This window comes from Chamaea fasciata, unplaced genomic scaffold, assembly GCF_029207755.1.
Source record: "Chamaea fasciata isolate MVZ Bird 193981 ecotype frontalis unplaced genomic scaffold, bChaFas1.0.hap1 SCAF_1, whole genome shotgun sequence".
Classification (NCBI taxonomy): Eukaryota; Metazoa; Chordata; class Aves; order Passeriformes; family Sylviidae; genus Chamaea; species Chamaea fasciata.
The window spans coordinates 169,772-188,307 of NW_027094086.1; the positions used below are offsets into that span (position 1 = coordinate 169,772).

At 56.4% G+C, this 18,536-nt stretch overlaps 1 protein-coding gene across 11 annotated transcripts in view; it reads right to left on the reverse strand.

Moving 5' to 3' along the window:
* The window catches only part of SCRIB (scribble planar cell polarity protein), a 106,233-nt gene continuing 87,697 nt past the window's right edge, over positions 1-18,536 (reverse strand). For 7 of the 11 annotated variants that reach the window (XM_066200984.1, XM_066200906.1, XM_066200735.1 and 4 more), the window contains 9 exons: positions 18,074-18,239; positions 16,604-16,693; positions 16,087-16,257; positions 11,048-11,212; positions 10,186-10,325; positions 9,778-9,815; positions 8,784-8,858; positions 7,098-7,149; positions 1-2,176 (listed from right to left, as the gene is read on the reverse strand). In XM_066200984.1, the coding sequence (XP_066057081.1) occupies positions 2,016-2,176; positions 7,098-7,149; positions 8,784-8,858; positions 9,778-9,815; positions 10,186-10,325; positions 11,048-11,212; positions 16,087-16,257; positions 16,604-16,693; positions 18,074-18,239 (1,058 nt within the window). In that variant the 3' untranslated portion in view covers positions 1-2,015. Of the gene's footprint in view, positions 2,177-6,924; positions 6,959-7,097; positions 7,150-8,783; positions 8,859-9,777; positions 9,816-10,185; positions 10,326-11,047; positions 11,213-16,086; positions 16,258-16,603; positions 16,694-18,073; positions 18,240-18,536 lie in introns of all 11 variants that reach the window. The other 4 variants (XM_066200570.1, XM_066200228.1, XM_066200410.1 and 1 more) reach the window with 4 other exon arrangements.

The following is an 18,536-nucleotide window of genomic DNA, read 5'->3' on the forward strand; positions in this document are numbered from 1 at the left end:
TAAAATGTAAAGTAAACTTTATTATCCTTGAACCACAAAATAGATTTCTTTGGTTGTACAAATTTCACTAGTTACAGTCTTGATGCGCTAATTTTCCCTCGGAGTCTCTTGGGAGAGAACGGGAGAGAATCCAGAGCCTGGCACCAGGTACCGCACAGGGAAAGGAGAGAAGAATCACAAGTTAGTCACCAAAACCCAGCCAGGATTGTTTCCAAAACTGCTGTTGTTAAAAAGCAAATGCTAAAATTAGATTTAAAAAGGAAAAGCTCAAATTGCTGATGATGGAAGCAGCTGCAGCGCTGCAGTGTGAGATTATCAGAGTTCCCCCTTCACAGGTCCGTAAAATCAAAACACACAGAGTCAGTTAAAATGATCCGCTGGATTTTGGCATGAAAGGAGAGGCTCAACTAAAAAAAACTGCACCCAGAAAACTGCATCCAGCTCTTTCCTTCAGCAAATGTAAAAGCAGATGTGCCTGTCACTGCGCAGCCACTGTGAGGCTCAAGGTCCAACCCTGGTCTTACTGGGGAGTCAGAGAGCACCAATGGACAGGGAATGGGACTGCGCCGAGCTCGGACCTTCCTCACGGTCAGAGGCAGTGAAAAGAAAAAGAAAAGGGTTGTTTCCCCTCACTAGTGGCAGCAGAGGCTGATGGCAGAGTCGGGAGCAGCAGCTGTGACCTCCACGTTGGCAGAGCTCACTTGATTCAGAACCTGCTCACAGCCCTTGTTCCACACGTGGAAACCAGGACTCACACCCCCAGCCATTTCTCATTTTCCTTTTTCCCTCTTGCGTGGGCAAACACGCCTTTTCCCTGTCCTCCACGGAGAGGGGCCCGAGGCCAGTGAGCTGGCCAAGTGGAACTGTGTAGTTATTGCAAGGCACAGGCCAGCCCCGTCCAGCTCCGTGGTGCTCCCTGCCAGCCCACAGCAGGCACCCCGTGACACCCCTCTCCACCCTACAGCCCGCATGGACGCTGTGGACTCCCCACCACTATCTCCCACCTGTGAGATCCTCTAACTCCCAACCTGACCCCAGCAATGCCACATTCTACCCATCCCCGGTTCCTGAACTCTACGCACCTAAGGTACCTGCTGTCACACCTCCCACCTCTGCCACCGTGTCCTACCCCGGCTGTCCCGCTCCCCGCTGCTGTCACACACCCCCTACACCCCTGCTACGGCCGTGGGCTCCTGCCCTTCCTGCCCCAGTGCAGCCCCAGTGCTCCAGGAGGAAAGTCCTCCCCTTGTGTGCTCGTGGAACGGCTCACACCCGGTGTGACAAAGGGGGACGTCACCATCCAGTGAGGGAGCTGTCCCCAGGACGGTGCAAAGCCCCAGCAGGGGCAGCGTCCCACCAGGACAGAGGCGGGTGCAGAGAGCTGGCTCTGTTTTCCTTGAGCACGGAGTGTCAGTGGCAGAGGGAGGCACTTTGATGGAATTCTGGTGGGTTTTTTCTTTTTTCTCTTCTTTTTGCCTCCAAGCCTCCCATTCCCAAACACTCCCGAAGGGAAGCGAGGTGACACAGTGCAGGAGGTGGGAGGAGATGCTTTTTGGCAAAAGACTGGAAATTAAACAGGAGTAAAGGCAGGCTGGACCTTCCTCCTGATTCCCACCAGAGGAGAAGCTCCTTTGAACCACTGCAAAACCCGAGTTGAGGCAGTAACAGCTGGAGCCCAACACACTCTCACACTCCTACATTCTCCCTGTCCTACCCTTCCCCACACACAATATTTACAGGCTGACAAGCCGCCCACTGTCCTGGCCACACTCCTCTCCATCTGCCAGCAGTCAGTCCAGTGTTGTCCCGGTTTTGGGATGTGCCCCAGTGCACCGGTGGATGAGAAACGAGGGCGCTTCACAGCCTCAGAGGAGTCACTTGGCCGCAGAGCTCACGGGGAGCTCAGGTCCCATCCAGAGTCTGTGGGCAGGGGGCAGCCTGGTGCTGTCCCGGGAGCACTGGAGGCTCGGGAGGGCTGTGCCAGGCCAGTCCATTGCCCAGGCGTGCCAGGTCACCTATGTGGGGACAGCGGTCTCCAAACTGCGCCGGCTGTGCCGGAGCTTCCGCTTGCTGCTGTACAGGGCCATGTCCTCCAGGGCTGAGGGGGCTGGTGCCGATGGATCCCGTGTTCCCAGGGTGTCCTCCTCCTCTGGCTGCCCGTCCTGCTCCCGGGGAACTGCAACGACAGGAGATGTTTACATCTGGAGACAGAGCACGGGGTTGAGTTGGGGAAGACAGGAGAAGAAATCCCTCCCTGTGAAGGGGGAGAGGCCCCAGCACAGGCTGCCCAGAGAAGCTGTCTGTGGCTTGCAGCAACCCTGTCTGATGGAAGGAGTCCCTGCTGAGGGCAGAGGGAAGGCCTGGGGGATCTGTAAAGTCCCTTCCCACCGAAACCATTCTGTGATTCTGGCAGCGCGCAGCTGGCACAGGTAACGCAGGTGTTGAGGCTGTCAGAGGATGACAGACAGAATGGTTTGTGTAGGAAAGAACCTTAAAGCTCATCTCATCGCACCCCCTGCCACAGGCACGGACACCTTCCACTAGATCAGGCTGCTCCGAGCCCTGTCCAGCCTGGCCTGGAACACTTTCAGGGAGCGCTCCAGGGTATTCCCAGGCACTGGGGCAGCACTGGTCCGAGTCACTCACAGAAACCCCATGCCCAGAACTTCCTGGTGCCCTGCAGCTCATTGCAGTGATCATTATGGATCCTGGGAAGGAAGTGCCGCGTGTGAGAAGACACCTGCCTGCAACACCCATCATTCACTGCACGTGACTGCAAGTGCCAAGCTATTTGAAAATCCAAGTGTCCTGGAACGCTTCTGCTCTCCAGACCGTGGGCCCACCCTGACCCGGGGCGGAGGGTCCCTGTCAGGGACGGGGAGAAGCATCTTTGGTCACAGACCGGCTCAGCTGCTCAGGAGGGCTTTGAACTTATGGGCACCACAGAGACACGGTGGGAGCAGCTCCTGTGCCTGAGGTGTTGGAATGGGAGGATCCAGGGCCTTGGGGAAGGACAGGGGCAAATGAGGTGAGGGTCACCCTCTGTCAGTGCCCGGCTGGATGCAGGGAGCTGCACCTGAGGAGCTGACCAGAGCTCACAGGTCAGGACCGCAGGGACAGGTGACATTCCTGACCAGGAAGACTGAGGGGATGAGATCTCCGTGGACAGACAGCCTTGGTCCTTGGGGCAGGGAATTACCACCCCAGTGTCTGTTGGAAAGACGGGCCAGGAGGGCACAAGGCAACCCATGAGCTTTGAGTGCAGATGGGCTCCTGGGAAATCTCTGTAAAGCCCTTGGATGCAGCAGAGAACCTCAAACAGAGAAATCCATGAAAATCTGCCAGCTGAAAGGCTCAGCCTGCTGAGCTGTGCCCTGTGTCCCTCTGGCTGTGGGAAGCCATTCCCCCTTGTCCTGTCACTCCAGGCCCACGCAGAAATTCCCTCTCCAGCTCTCCTGTAGCCCCTTCAGGCTGCCCAGAGCCTTCTCTTCTGTAGGCTGAGCACTCCCAGCCTGTGCAGCCCCTTCAAAGAACGCTGGGGTTTGGCAGCAGGTGAGTGATCCTCAGACAAGGCACACAGGTATGAAAGCAACACACGGGCACGTGGAGACAGAAATCCAGCCCGGGTGGGTGGGGGAGGAAATCCCACGGCTCAGAGAGAAGTCAGTCCTTTTGGATCCTCCTGGGCCAAAGGAGCCCCCAGACATGCAGGTTTAGTGATCCCCACACGGCACACAAAGCTTTGAAAACATTTGGATTGTAGCCTGGGAAAAAGCTCTGCTGAAAACAAGTGGGGCAGCTTTGGTGGGCAAATAGACCCCAGGAAAAGGGCAGGAAGGTGCTGCCACGGGACCCAGCAGCCAGCACTTGTACCTGGGTCAGTGTCTTGCACCTGAGGAGTGATGAAGGCTGTATCAGGAGAGACCACTGATGCCACCACGCTGTATCAGGGAGTCAGGTGAAGCCCAATTTTAACAAAGTGCATCATGATCCATCCAGTTGAGGGGTAAAACCACATGGAAGGGGCAATTTACTGCAGATGTGAATAGATTCAAGAAAGAGAGAACTCTAAAATCAAAGGCTCTGTCTTAGAAAGTGCAAACCCACTGACGGCTGCAGCCTGGAGCAATTCCGGAAGGAATTGCTTTGTGCATTTCCTCTTTTGTGTCCTTTTCTGGCACTCCCAGTGGCTCCCATCACAGCCCAGGTCAGCCAGAACCTTGTGCTGACTCTGTAAGTTCATTTTTACACCCCTGGATGACGTTTAGGCTCAATAAAAGGAATAGAATCCTGACTGCATAAAAGAAATGCTCCATCCTTGAGTGGGATGATGGTTCTGCAGGCACTGGCAGAGATTCCTGTGTGTACTGGCAACTTCCCAGCAGTGCCATTTCACTTTGAGGTGTAGGGACTGGAAAAGATGGGAGAGCACAATTCAGAATGTTCTCCCCTCCCGCACAGACTGCAGGCAGTCCTGGTCCCGTCCTCTGCCTTAGATGCTGATGAAATAAAAAAGGTCAGGGGAGTGTGGGAATTATTCCCAGGAAGAGGAACCAGGATTTGCCAGCCTGGGAAGAAGGGAACTGCTGCTCTGTTGGCTGACGTGACTGTCAGACAGACCAAGTGAGACACAGTCACTCACTGCATCCCAGAAGACACAAAGGAGTTATCAAGAAGCAATTAAACAAAATGCCTCATTGTGGAACTTGATATCACAACACCCCACGGAAGATTAAAGAAAACCTGGACAGTTTTACCGAGGCTCATTTCATTGCTGATGCAGGTACAACACCTCGTTCAAGATACGCCTCCACGACAGGTGAGCCCAGAAAATTGAGAATATTCATCTACACAAGCTCATTTCCCCTGTTTCTCATGGTCTAACCCTAACCCAACTTCCAGCCAAACGAGATCCTGGTGTATCCTGAACAGGCCTCACTTAGATGGTTCCCATCCTGAGAGAAAACAGCAAATACTGGAGGAAAGCACAGGCATTGCCACCGCTGTGAATCCAGAGATTCCACTTGTGTGAAATGTTGGCATTTCGGTTGGAAAGAACCTGTGAAATGCAAGTCTGGAGCAGGAAAGGATGGATGCAAATCTTTGGAGCAGCGATGTGGCTAAAAGGGCTGGACAGGGGTAAATCAGAGCCACAGGAGGGCAGAGAGAACACGTTTGGTTCCTCTGAGTGCAAAGCTCATTACCCACAGCAATTAGGCCGGGTGCGGGATGAGGAGGCATCGTTCCCGTGGAAGCTGCTGCAAACACCAGGCAGCCCAGCTGGGCAAAGAGCACAGGGACAAAAGCAGCTCCTCACATCCCATAAGCAGGCTTCCAGTGACAGGAGCAACCCGCGGTCGTCAGGGCAATTTCTGGAACCTGAGGTTCAAGGACTGGGAGGCGAAAGTCCCCAGGTGATGTGGAAGAGTTACGCCACGAGACGATGACACACAGCTCGGCTCCCCCCTAAAAACGCTGCTCTGCAGTTCAGGAACTCCACAGCCCCATGGGAACCCTGCAGTAAGGCTTTTGAATACATTAAGGAGACGATGACCACGAAATCAGACCAGAGAATGGAAGGAACTGTTTCCGCATGGACAAGAGGACAGGGGCGTGCTGGGAGGAGTGAGATGCCAACACTTCCCCGCAGCTGGGTCTTCTGAGCTCCTGATACGTTGGTTTGCTAGCACAAAGTTTAAGAATTGCTGTGAGTCAAAAGCCCCAATTCCATGACCCAGGACAATTCTGATTATGTTGGCTGGAATGCTGCACTGCCTGGGAGAGTGGAGTGGGATGGGATGGGATGGGATGGGATGGGATGGGATGGGATGGGATGGGATGGGATGGGAGGCTCTAAAAGAGCCAGGAGAGCTTGGTCCCACGCCAAGAGAGCCTACTGGCATCCTCACCTGCCACCCTTTCCAGATGATGTGGGAAAGCCTGCTGCTTTTTTTTGTGCCTCACACACATCACAGGTGATGTCAGCATTACTTTGGGTGCGTTACCTGCTCGGTGAGCACCACACTCTTTTCTTTCTGGCTTTCATCCCATTGAGGGCCCGACAGAGCAGTGACAGCCAACAGTGAGGTCTGAGAGCCCTAAGCAGCAGCTGGTACCTCCCAGACCTTCTCTGACCTCTCAATTCCCTGCACTGCCTGAACAAACAACCTCAAGAGAATAACCCAGAGCTCAGAGGATGACTCTGAGGGATGAAGAACAAATACTGCTCCAAGGAAATTAAGTTTTTGTTGAGTCCTACAGCAGAACCTCCTTCTGGAAACAGCTCAGCCATGGGTCAGCAGTCTGGGATGCAGCCTGTACTCAGAGGGATTTGTCAAGATAAAAGGAACTGGGTTTTTTGGGGTTTTTTTCAAATAAAGGGATGAAACATGCAAAATGGGTAGAAGCAAAGCAGCACCAACTGTTAGAGGCAAGAGGAGTGCTCCTACAGAGCAGGCAGGCTCTGCCCAGCTCCACGGTGCTGCTACAGCCCCTGGAACCAGCTGGGTGAGGGTCTCGGGTGTCTCAGGTGAGGGTCTCAGGTGTCTGTGGCAGCTGGGGACAGGCAGACACACCCCAGCTGGACAGCCCGGAGATCCAGATGCAGATTTAATTCCTCCAATTCCTGCTGATTAAGATGGCCATGCCCACAGAGTGTGACTTGGAGCCGTCCGGGTACTGGAGCCCCAACTGCTCCAAGTCTGCCCCGGGATGAATTTACCTGCACGATTCCCTGTTCCAGCAGAAGGGGCCCAAGACAGCCCCTGGATGATGCACACCATGCACCTGCAGCAGGTGACAGAGGGCAAAACTTCCCTGCCACATCCCTTCTCCAGGACACAAAACTGGAGAAAACCAGGCATGCTTGTAACACACCACACTGGAAAGATCAGTCATCGCTGGAGCACAATGCAAATATCCTACCCAAAGTGAACGCGGTGAGCACGGAGTTCTCATTCTACAACAGACAAAACGGGACAGTGCTTCAAGCAGCAGAAGGTGAAGTCCTCAGGGGGGTTCCACAAGCCAAGGGGAAGCCACTGGAACCACAGCAGGGTGGGAGTGGAGCAGCCACGACTCCTCTGGCCTGGGCTTACCTGAGTTATTCCGGTCATCGACGTATCTGAGGTCATCAGCTGCATCAGGCGACTGGAAGAGAACGGCAGATGTGATCATTCCCACCTGTAACACCTGTGCCCCGTAATTCCCCACCTTCCTGCACCCTGCGGAGACCCTGCTGCCCTCACGGGCGCTGGCGCTGCCTCAGAGGGGACACAGAGACTCCAGCACCAGCCCCTCGTGCCTGAGTCAGGCGTCCCCTGCCCGGCCTGTGTGCACGAGGGAGGGGAAGGAACACAAAAGGCAGTGGAAGGAGTGAAGGAAAAGGCTTCAAGCTGGAAGAGGGGAGGTTTATTTGGACATGAGAGAGAAACCTTTCCCTAGAGGTGCTGAGGCCCTGGCACAGGGTGCCCGGAGCAGCTGTGGCTGCCCTGTCCCTGGCAGTGTCCCAGGCCAGGTTGGACGGGGCCTGGAGCAGGCTGGGATGGTGGAAGGTGTCCCTGCCCATGGGTGGGACAGGGGGTGGAATGAGACGAGCTTTAAGGTCCCTTCCAACACAAACCATCCCAGGATTCTATGGATTCCTGCACTGCTGAGAGAGGCCCGCAGACACTGCCTGAGGATTTGGAGGTGCAGCCTCCTTTGGAGGCATCTTCTCAGCTATAGGAAGAGCCAGTGCTCCACGTGGAGAAAGCTGGGTGGTCTAGAGCTGCCACAGGGCTCCAGCAGGCCCCCAACTCGCCTGTGACAGACCCTGGAGAGGGGCACATCCCAGAGCAAGGCACTCCAAGAAAACCATGGATGGGTGACTTCCAGGAGCAGAGCAGTACCACAAGGGACAGGTGCCAGTGAAGAACAGACACCAAATAAAGTAAAGCTGCCGGAGAATCCTCAAACTGCAGCTCTGCCACGGCCAGCCTGCCTTTGGAATGACACACCTTGGGCTGGGGTCCGTGTCCCCACAGGGAGGTGAAGCCCAGTGTGGCAGCGCTTGCTGCCTCTCCATGCACGGGTATCTGCTTCATGCTCTGCAGATAAAACTAAAAAACCCACCTAAAACCATTCGGACACGGGGCATCTGCTCGATTCAGCTGTCACAAATGCCATCAGTGACTGACTGACACAGGCAGTGACAGCTCCCAGCCCTCCAAGGTTGGTCCCGTGGCCCCCCGAGCAGGGGCCAGGGGTCAGGATCACCTCCAGAGCTGGCATTCCATCACAGAGCGGCTTGAAACAGGCCACTTCAGGAGGGAGAAGCACCTCACCATGGCACTGACTCTCAGAACCAGGTGTTTGCTCCACAGCTCACTGACAGCAGAACCACAGCTTGGGAACAGGCACCCCAGCTGCTCCTCGGGCAGGACACCAGACGCATCCTAGCTGGAAGTTCACATCTGCTCCGATCTGCCATTTGCTAGCCATCATTTCTGTAGCTTTTCCTTCCCTTTTAGTACTCCTCTTTCACTTAAAAATATTTCAGGAGCCATTCTGGTGAAGAGGCAGATGTTTTACACCTGCCAAGCTTTTGTCATTCATTTGAAAACCATCTTGACCAAGCCTTTCCTAATTCCACTTGGCTCCGATAAACCCTCAGTCTTCAGCACGACTGGTATCACTGCCCCTGCACAGGCAAGGCCTCTGCAGAGGGGCTCCCCAAATCCCTCAGCTCTTCCACCAAACCAAGTCCTGACCTGTCTAAAGGTGGCTCAGCATGCAGTTTATACCTGGATTTCGTAAACAGGTTTGGAGGAAGGAATAGCAGCAAATTCCCGGTAGTCAAACTTCTTTTCAGACATTGACTAGAAGGGACAGCAGAAGGGAAGAAAGAGAAAAGAGAGAGTGAGGGGAGAGAAATGGATGGAGAAGCAGCAGCAAGCTGAGCAATCTAAGCAGAGATCACAGCAGAAGCAGAGGGACATCCTCAGGGAGAGGCAGGAGTGCCTGCAGAGAGCCTGGAACATGGGGCACGCCTGGGACACTGCCTTGGGAGCTCTCCTGGTGTCAGGACAGGGGTTTTGAGTCCTTGAGGAAACATCATGTGCTCCAGTGAACTGCTAATGCACACCAAGTCAGGTAGGAAACCTCTTTCTGGGGGGAAACTCCTGGCAAGATTTCTGACAGCTGGAGCAGAGTCAGAATTTCAGTCCAGAGCTGTGTTACGGTGTGACCTGGCAGGACAAGGGCCGCTCTAGGCAGCTGCTCCCCACCTGCTTTCCCTGGTCTGTCTCACCAATTCCTGCGGTTCTGTCCCATGGCTTTTACTCAGGGTCAGGACAAGGAAAATGCTGGTTACAGCTGGAGGTTTGTTTAGTGCTGTTGAGGAAACACAGGGCCAAAGTCCCTGAAGTGAAGTGAAAGTCTTTCAGAACTCAGGCAAAGGCCCTGTGAGCATGGGGAAAGGCTTTCTGAACCTGGGGAAAGGCTTTCTGACCACGGTGGAAAACTCCCTGAGCAAGGAGGTGAAGAACCACGGAAAGGATGACATCATAAAACAGGGAAAGAGAAAGCAGATGTCACATGGGAGCTGCAGGGAAGGGGGAGCCTCTAGCCAGGAGTCTGGCCAAGTTCCATCCGCTGACCCCCTCAGCACTCCCTGCACCACGCAGCCAGGCCTGGCTCAAGGACCAAGTGAGGACCCACAGCTCCCAGGCACAGCCAAGGAACCAAGGCATCCAGGATTTAGGAAAGGGGAAAAGAGCAAGCAGAAGAGTATCATACCAGCCTTCCCGGGGACGTGACGTTCCTGGGGCTGCAATCTGCAAGAGGTGACAGATGGGCACAGTTAGTGACAGCGTGGCCGTGTGACATCCACCCCCCGAGCCAGCTCCCTCCTCAGCAGCATTTCAGCGCGGTGACACCAGGCTGAGGGCAGACCCTGCCTTCTGCTCTCCCAACAAACACCTCCTCACTGCTTTTCCAGAAAACCAGGATGCTGGTTGTGTTTCCACCCCGGGACCTCACCTCCACCTGAGGAGCTGTCACACGTGCTGAGAGACGCCACACGCCCCCAGAGACCTTCCAGCCAGGTGGAAGGAGGGAATGCTTTCCCACAGCTCTGCCTCCGAGCGGGTGAAGCTGCAGGAGCAGTGCCTGTGTCCCCGGGGCAGCAGGGGAGCTGCTCAGTACCTTCCAGCGGCGTTGGAGACGGCGTCGGGGCGGGCGACGGTGACTCTGCCAGCTGCTCCAGCGTGCTGCGCTTCTTCCCCTCCTTGGACTTGGCAATAACCATCTGGGCTTTAAGAGCATCCTGCTCCAGTGATTTCATCCTGCCTCCGGAATGGGGTGGGGAGAAGAAGCCATCAGTGACCGCCCTGTCGGCGAGGGGACAGGTGGCACCTGTGTGTGGCAGGGCAGTGCCAGGACCCGTGGGCTGGGCACGGATGGGTGGGACGAAGCCCCCCAGGGCCCCTGAGGCGGGCAGGAGGACAGCTGGGCCGGCGGCCACCCCAGAACACACACGTGACCACGTGTGTCACACACACAGAGCTATGGATCAACGCACTAAGAAGCCGCGGGCGGTCCCAGGGTGCCACACAACAGGACAGTGACCGGAGCTGGGGACAAAACCGCAAGGACCACACGAGCAGGATCAGTCCTCGGGGGCTTGACTCTCCTTTGTGCTCAGTGTGTTGCACCTTAACCCTCTTCAGCCATCAGGAGATCATGGAAGGCCAGGCTGGATGGGACCCTGAGCCACCTGGTCTAATGGAAGGTGTCCCTGCCCACGGCAGGGGGGTGCAACAAGATGCTCTTTGAGGAACCTTCCAACCCCACTCCGGGATTCTGTGAAATAGCTGTGAAAAAGTGGGTCCAGCCCTCAGAGACGTCTGTCCCTTTCTCCCCCATCAGACAGCCCCAGCATCCCCCCTTGTTCTCTGGGCAATGGACACCAGGGACCACTCCCACGTCCTCCGGCCCCACGAGGCCCCAGCTGGGGCACAGGGACACAGACAGGAGCATGCAGCTGTGGGGAGGGGGCTGTGCACACCTGGATTGGCCTCCTGACCCAGGGATTCTCGAGGCGTGACTCTGCACTGGGCTAGACATCTGAGCTGGCCTGGCCCCGGGAGCAGGAGCCCGCTGCCGGGACTGGTACAGCTTCCTGGCCAGATCCTGCTCGTACTGTTTAATACTGTCTTCAAGAGCTGAGGAGCTGAGGAGGAGGAGCAGGAGAAGGAGGAGGAGGAGCAGGAGGAGGAGGAGGAGGAGGGGGAGGAGGAAGAGGAGGAGGAGGAGGAGGAAGAGGAAGAGGAAGAGATGATGGTGATGAACATTGCAGCAGACAAGAACAGGAAAAGAAAGAAACAGACACAGGAACATACCCCGGTGAGGGGAAACACGGGTCTGACACAGGGGCAGCCTCGGCTACACGGGGTCCCACATCTGATCCTGCCCAACCCCGGCCACTGCTGAGGCAGCAGGAACCCCTGGGGGCAATCCGGGACTGTGCCCAGGAACATCAGCCCCAGAGCCTCCACATCCAGGGCTGCCTTCCCCATGTGCTGCGAGGGGACCAGGAACAACTTCAGCGCCAGGGGAAGGCTGTGAGGTGGTTAAAGAGAGCGTGAGTCACACTGAGGGATGTGGGCACGCGTGGGGGTCTCTCAGCGTACACTGATCATGGGTTCCATCCATCCATCCACCTTGGCTGGACCATGGGAAAACGGGAACAGAATGGCCGGGCACACGACACACGGTTTTTGTCCTGGGACACGCGTACCTGAGGGCGAGTGTGTCCCTAAACCAGTGTGTGTGAGGGAGGAAAGCTGCCGAAAATGCTCATGGGCCCAGCTGGGCACCTGCCCCTCCAAACCTCCCTCTTCCCAGGGGACACGGGCCTGGAGTGCTGGGACACGGGGAATGGCTTCCCACTGCCACAGGGCAGGGTGAGATGAAATATCCAGAAGAAATCCTTCCCTGGGAGGGGGCTGAGGCCCTGGCACAGGGTGCCCAGAGCAGCTGTGGCTGCCCCTGGATCCCTGGAAGTGTCCAAGGCCGGGCTGGACGGGGCTTGGAGCCAGCCTGGGACGGTGGAAGGTGTCCCTGCCGTGGCAGGGGGTGGAACCCGATGAGCTCTAAGGTCCCTTCCACCCCAACCTATCCCACGACTCTGTGCCAGGGGCCGTGTATGCCCACAACACGCGTGTGACGTGGGTCTCTGTGTGTGTCCCCGCAGAGCACGAGGGCGGCCGTGGGGAAGGACGGGCACCACACATCCTGGCAGAGCACTGATGACGGGGAGGACAAGGAAAGCCCAAGTAGGAGCAAACTGATGGGGTCACGAGGGACAGCACAGAGCAGAGAACTGGAAGGAAGCAGAAGACAGGAGATTAGAAAGGGAGGAACAAACCCAGCGGCACTTGGGGAGAACGTGGGTTAGCGGGGCGGAGCCCTGCGTGTGGGGCAGGGCAGAACTTCCCCTGCAGCACAGGGACCTCTGGAGACAGGACCTGATCACGTCCCTGTGCCCGTTCCAGAGCAGGGAAGGAGAGACCCTGAGACCACTGGATCCTCCTGGGCGACATGTGGCAGCAGGGAATAGTCCCTCCTTGTCTTATGAGAAGGAGCACATTGCAGGGACTGACTGATTCCTGCCCAAGGCACCAGCCAGGCCCTTCTCCAGGCACTGCACAAAAAGCTGGGCCTCGGCACTGGAAGCAAAGTGGAGCTGAAGCCCTGGTCTGCCAAACTTGAACCCAGCAAGGCTGGATCTGACAGCTCAGGCAGCTTCTCCTTGACAGGCATTCCCTCCTCGGGAAGTCTCTTCCCCTGGTAGCCTCATTTTCCATGGGCAAAACACGCTTAGAAAACGAAAGGGAAGGTTTGGGATGAGAGAGGTCTCTTCTGCCCACAGTAGAAAAACCCACAGTGCTCCATGCCAACCCTCCTGAAGTGTCACGTGAAACTTTCACTGTGCTCTGAGCAACTCCAGCCAAGTCCCAGCTGGCCCAAGACCACGGGCAGATCAACAGTAACATTACAGGAGCAAATCCTATCATCGCATCACCTAAAGGCATCCTCTCCCCTCCCAGCATTTTTCAGATTTATGTGCTGGCAACACCAAGTTCCTGGAAGAGCTGAGGCCTGAGACTGGGGCTGCACGCCTGGGACAGCAGCAGTGTCTCTGCAAGGACTCTGCGTCCTGAAGTCTGCATTGGCAGCATTCTGTTTCTCCTTCTGACACCCATCCCAAACAAAGCTTCTCTTACAGCACGGCCGGGATGCGTTCATGCCTAGGTATGAATCAGAGCTGACAGATCTCAGAAAGCCTTCCCCATCACGTGAGGAACACACCCGGGGAGCGGAGGCACGGGGGAGGTCTGGGGGAGCGAAACCCTCGCGTGTCTCCTTGGGAAGGGATGGCAGATTGGGCACTACCCCTCTCCAAGCACAGTGATGTGGATTTCCAGGAGAGGCCTGACGGGAGGTCCGAAGACCAAGAACAAGTCTGTGCAGGGTGTCTGACACTGGTGCTTGCACAGTGTCACACTGATGGCTGCTTTTGGCACTGTTTCACACCGACAGCTTCTCCTGAGACAAGAGGTGTGATTCCAGCCCTCTCCAAACACCTGAAGCGTAAGGAACTTGGTGGTCTCTCCAACCTCGTAAGGAGGGAGATGGCAGAGCAAGGCAGTCCCTAAAGAGGCTCCAAGAGAGCTGGAGGGAGACTTTGAACAAAGACCTGGAGTGACAGCACAAGGGGAATGGCTTCCCACTGCCTGAGGGCAGGGTTATGTGGGATCTTGGGAGGAAATCCTTCCCTGTGAGGGGGCTGAAACCCTGGCACAGGGTGCCCAGAGCAGCTGTGCCTGCCCCATCCCTGGATGTGTTCAAGACCAGGTTGGACGGGGCTTGGAGCAGCCTGGGATGGTGGAAGGTGTCCCTGCCATGGCAGGGGGTGGGACTGGATGGTCCTGATGGTCCCACTCACCCGAATCATCCTGGGATTCTGTGAAAACCAGTCTCAGAGGAAATTTGCTCAAATCCCCAGAACATCAGTTCAGCTTTCAGTGAGGATCTGCTTTGCAGTTCTCCATTCCCTGGGAGCAACAGCCCCGTGATCATCCATGCCAAGCACAGACACTGGAATTGCTCACAGTGATCCCTCCAGTCTTATCTAAAACCCTGTTCCTCTCCAAGCCTCATTCAAACCCCAGAAGAGACAGTTCAGACTGTCCTGTGAATGTCTCCTATAGGAATTATCAGGAAAAGAAGAACTATCAATAGGAGCAGCCTGACTAATTTTTGGAAAGCATTCTATGACGCAGCAAACGTCTGGACTAGCTTCAAGTCTCAGGTTCTGTGTTAGAAACTTCTCTTTCTTCCAGAACAATTTCTAGTCACTCTCTCATAGCTGATGTAAAATCTCACGTGGGGAAGAGTGGGAACGGCTTGATGCTGCCAGTGTCTTGGCTGCAGCACGATTTCCAGCCCAGCAACACTGGGAAAATGAAATGCCATCTTTCACTGCGGCCAACGTGACCTTGCAGCTTCAGTAACACCATTTCACAGGTGAGGCGAGAATGGTGTGCTGAGGGAAGGAACACACCCACCACAACACAGAGCTGTGCTTGCGCTCACTGTGCCCTCCCCGCGTCCACGGCTGCGCAGGCGCTGGGGGCACCTGCGAGCCCCCACCTCCCCTGCGCTGACAGAGGCGGGCAGGCTCAGCCACGTCCCCAGAGCTTTGCCCTGCTTGAACAGACCCTGCACAACCTCCCTCAACATCTGCCTTTGAAAGGGTCCCGTACTCCCTGGGTTTACTCCCTGCAGTCCCAGACACACAGGAGCCCCCGTTCTGTGAGAGAATCCCCCATTCCCCGTTTTCACTCCCTGCAGTCCCCAGACCCCAGGAGCCCCCGTTCTGTGAGAGAATCCCCCATTCCCCGTTTTCACTCCCTGCAGTCCCCAGACACCAGGAGCCCCCGTTCTGTGAGAGAATCCCCCATTCCCCATTTTCACTCCCTGCAGTCCCAGACACACAGGAGCCCCCATTCTGTGAGAGAATCCCCCATTCCCCGTTTTCACTCCCTGCAGTCCCCAGACCCCAGGAGCCCCCGTTCTGTGAGAGAATCCCCCATTCCCCATTTTCACTCCCTGCAGTCCCAGACACACAGGAGCCCCCATTCTGTGAGAGAATCCCCCATTCCCCGTTTTCACTCCCTGCAGTCCCCAGACCCCAGGAGCCCCCGTTCTGTGAGAGAATCCCCCATTCCCTGTTTTCACTCCCTGCAGTCCCCAGACACCAGGAGCCCCTGTTCTGTGAGAGAATCCCCCATTCCCCGTTTTCACTCCCTGCAGTCCCAATTACACGCAGGAGCCCCCGTTCTCTGAGAGAATCCCCCATTCCCTGTTTTCACTCCCTGCAGTCCCAGACACACAGCAGCTCCCCGTTCTGTGAGAGAATCCCCCATTCCCTGTTTTCGCTCCCTGCAGTCCCCAGATACCAGGAGTTCCCGTTCTCTGAGAGAATCCCCCATTCCCTGTTTTCACTCCCTGCAGTCCCAATTACACGCAGGAGCCCCCGTTCTGTGAGAGAATCCCCCATTCCCTGTTTTCACTCCCTGCAGTCCCAGACACACAGCAGCTCCCCGTTCTCTGAGAGAATCCCCCATTCCCCGTTTTCACTCCCTGCAGTCCCAGACACACAGGAGCCCCCGTTCTGTGAGAGAATCCCCCATTCCCCGTTTTCACTCCCTGCAGTCCCAATTACACGCAGGAGCCCCCGTTCTGTGAGAGAATCCCCCATTCCCCGTTTTCACTCACTGCAGTCCCCAGACCCCAGGAGCCCCCGTTCTGTGAGAGAATCCCCCATTCCCCGTTTTCACTCCCTGCAGTCCCCAGACCCCAGGAGCCCCCGTTCTGTGAGAGAATCCCCCATTCCCCGTTTTCACTCCCTGCAGTCCCCAGACCCCAGGAGCCCCCGTTCTGTGAGAGAATCCCCCATTCCCCGTTTTCACTCGCTGCAGTCCCCAGACCCCAGGAGCCCCCGCGCTCCCTCCCCGGAGCAGTGGGGCTCTGGCTCACCGTGCCGCCCTCCACATGGCCCGTTTCTCGGCCTCCAGGGCGCGGCGCTCTGCCGGGGACAGCTCCTTGTCCTGGGCGCCCAGCAGCTCGGGGCTCTGCATGCGCAGCCGCTCCTGGTGCCGCCGCTCGGCCTTGGCCGTGCGCACGGGCGCCGCGGCGTCCGGGCTCAGCCTGCCGGGAGAGAGGCAGTGACAGGGCGGCCGTGGGGCCACCACGGCTCACCCGCCTGGCGGCGGCAGCTCCCAGCACCTGCCCCGGGGGCCGGGGGAGCACACAGAACAGGTTTCTCGTGAAGGAGTTTCTGGCTGGACGGGGCTCCGGCTGTCCTTGGGGCAGCCCGCGAAGGGCAGCGGGTCGAAAGCAGATGGTGCCCCAGATCCCTCCAGCCCAACCCATCCTGGGATTCTGTGAAGTTGGTTCTGATCGGTTTCCCTTCCTCCCCCAAATCCTTCCTTTGCAGCCCTGGCTGCTAAAGAAGGAGGAATTATCCAGCCCCTGCCCCAGCTGCCCCACTCACCCCGACAGGGAGTTGGTTCTCTGCTCAGACTTGATCCCCTCTTCCAGGGAATTCCTCTGTGAGCTGCTGTTCTCACTGAGCTCCAAAGGCCTGGAAAAGAATACCCTGTGAGCTGCAGCCCCACAGGCTGCACACCCAGCAAAGGGTGGGACAGACCCTCCCCAGGAAAGCAACAACTGCTCCGGGGTAAAGTCAGAGCCCTTCGTGGCCATTGCTGTGAACATTCCTGTGGGAATCTCCTGAACGTCCACATGAACATCAGGGCTCAGCTCCTGCAGCTGCAGCCAGCCACTAACACACACAGAGAAGAAAGCTTTTCCTCAGTTTTTCTAATAAAAAGATTTGTTGGGCTTTGTTTGCCTCTGGATCTTACCCTTCAGGCCCGGCAACTTGGACCTCACACTTGGCTTTGTCAGATGTGGCACAAAGGGATTCCAGAGGAGCCCAAGGAAGATTCGCCTTGGAAACATTAGTCACCTGATCCTGATTTCCTAGCTTCATTTACAGATTAATTTGATTATTGCAAGTTCTTCCACGAGATGGGCTATGGAGCTGCTCTGAGGGCTGGAACCTGGCTGGGAGAGCTGGGGTATTCAGTTTACAGGGACACTCAGCCCTGATTTTTACTGCTCAAGTTTATTTTAATTAAATCTCAGTTTCTCTTCCAGCACGAGAAAGATTATTTCAAGAAACACAACTTCAGTCTCTTCCACTGCCTGCCCTGCACTCAAGCATAGATAATAAGCAGCTGAAAGTCATCTGACTGATCCAGCCTTCCTGTTCTGCAGCATCCCATGTTTCAGTATGAAAACAGGAGGGGTAAGTGGGACTTCCCAGAGAACCAAGGAGCTGCATAGCACTGCTTTCCTCCTTGGAGCTGCCTCAGCACATGGAGGGGGCAAGGAAAGACTCAGGGCATCATCATGTGAGAAGTCCCTCAACTGAGAGTGGGCAGAAACAACAGAGAGAAATGAGATTCCACAAGCCAGGGTGCGTTCTGCCACTGTGACTGAGAAGTGTCTGTGGAGTGGAGAGTGTCTGTCCCAAAGACTTAAAGACAGATAAGGACAGCTTCAGCTTTACTCCAGGGCATTCTTAGTTTATCTGGAGCCTTTGAGAACCCTGTTCTCATTCCTCAGTTCTATGCCCAAGAATTAGAAAAAAAACCCCAAACCCATCAAGGTAACCTGCAGGGTGAGTCCCAGGGAACTGGGAAACAAAAGCCTAAAAAACCCCAAACCTGTTTCAGCATCACTTTTTCATTCAGCTCATCTTGAAGCATCTCTCTCTAAAAATCAACCTCTCTACATAGCGTCGAGCAGCTGAAGGAGCTGTTCCCTGGAAAGAGTGAGCTGGAAAACCCGGCCTCCTCTATGCTGAAGAAGACTCTTGCCCAGCCCTCTTCCCTGAGAATTCCTGGGACACCTCAGACAGGTGTGTGGTGCAGGGCTGCCCGTGGTTCTGCCTTACCGAGCTGCTGGAGCCTGGGAGCTCCTTCCATTCAGCCTCTCCACCTTGTACTCCACGCCCTCGATGACGACGCTGGACTGCACAGCCTCGGGCACCTGCCTCGCCTCCTCATCCTCCTCAGCCTCCTCCTCCAGCAGAAGAGCTCGCTGCTGCTGCAGCTTGCGGGCTGCCAAGGGAGACAGGAGCCAGCTGACACCACAGAGCGTTGGCTGAACCCCCCAGGATGGGACCCCTGGGCAGGTGAACCCCCAGGATGGGACCCCTGGGCAGGTGAACCCCCAGGATGGGACCCCTGGGCAGGTGAACCCCCAGAATGGGACCCCTGGGCAGGTGAACCCCCAGGATGGGACCCCTGGGCAGGTGAACCCCCAGGATGGGACCCCTGGGCAGGTCTTTACACTGAACCCCCCAGGATGAGACCCCTGGGCAGGTCCTTATGCTTCTCATCCCCGCAAATCTGGGC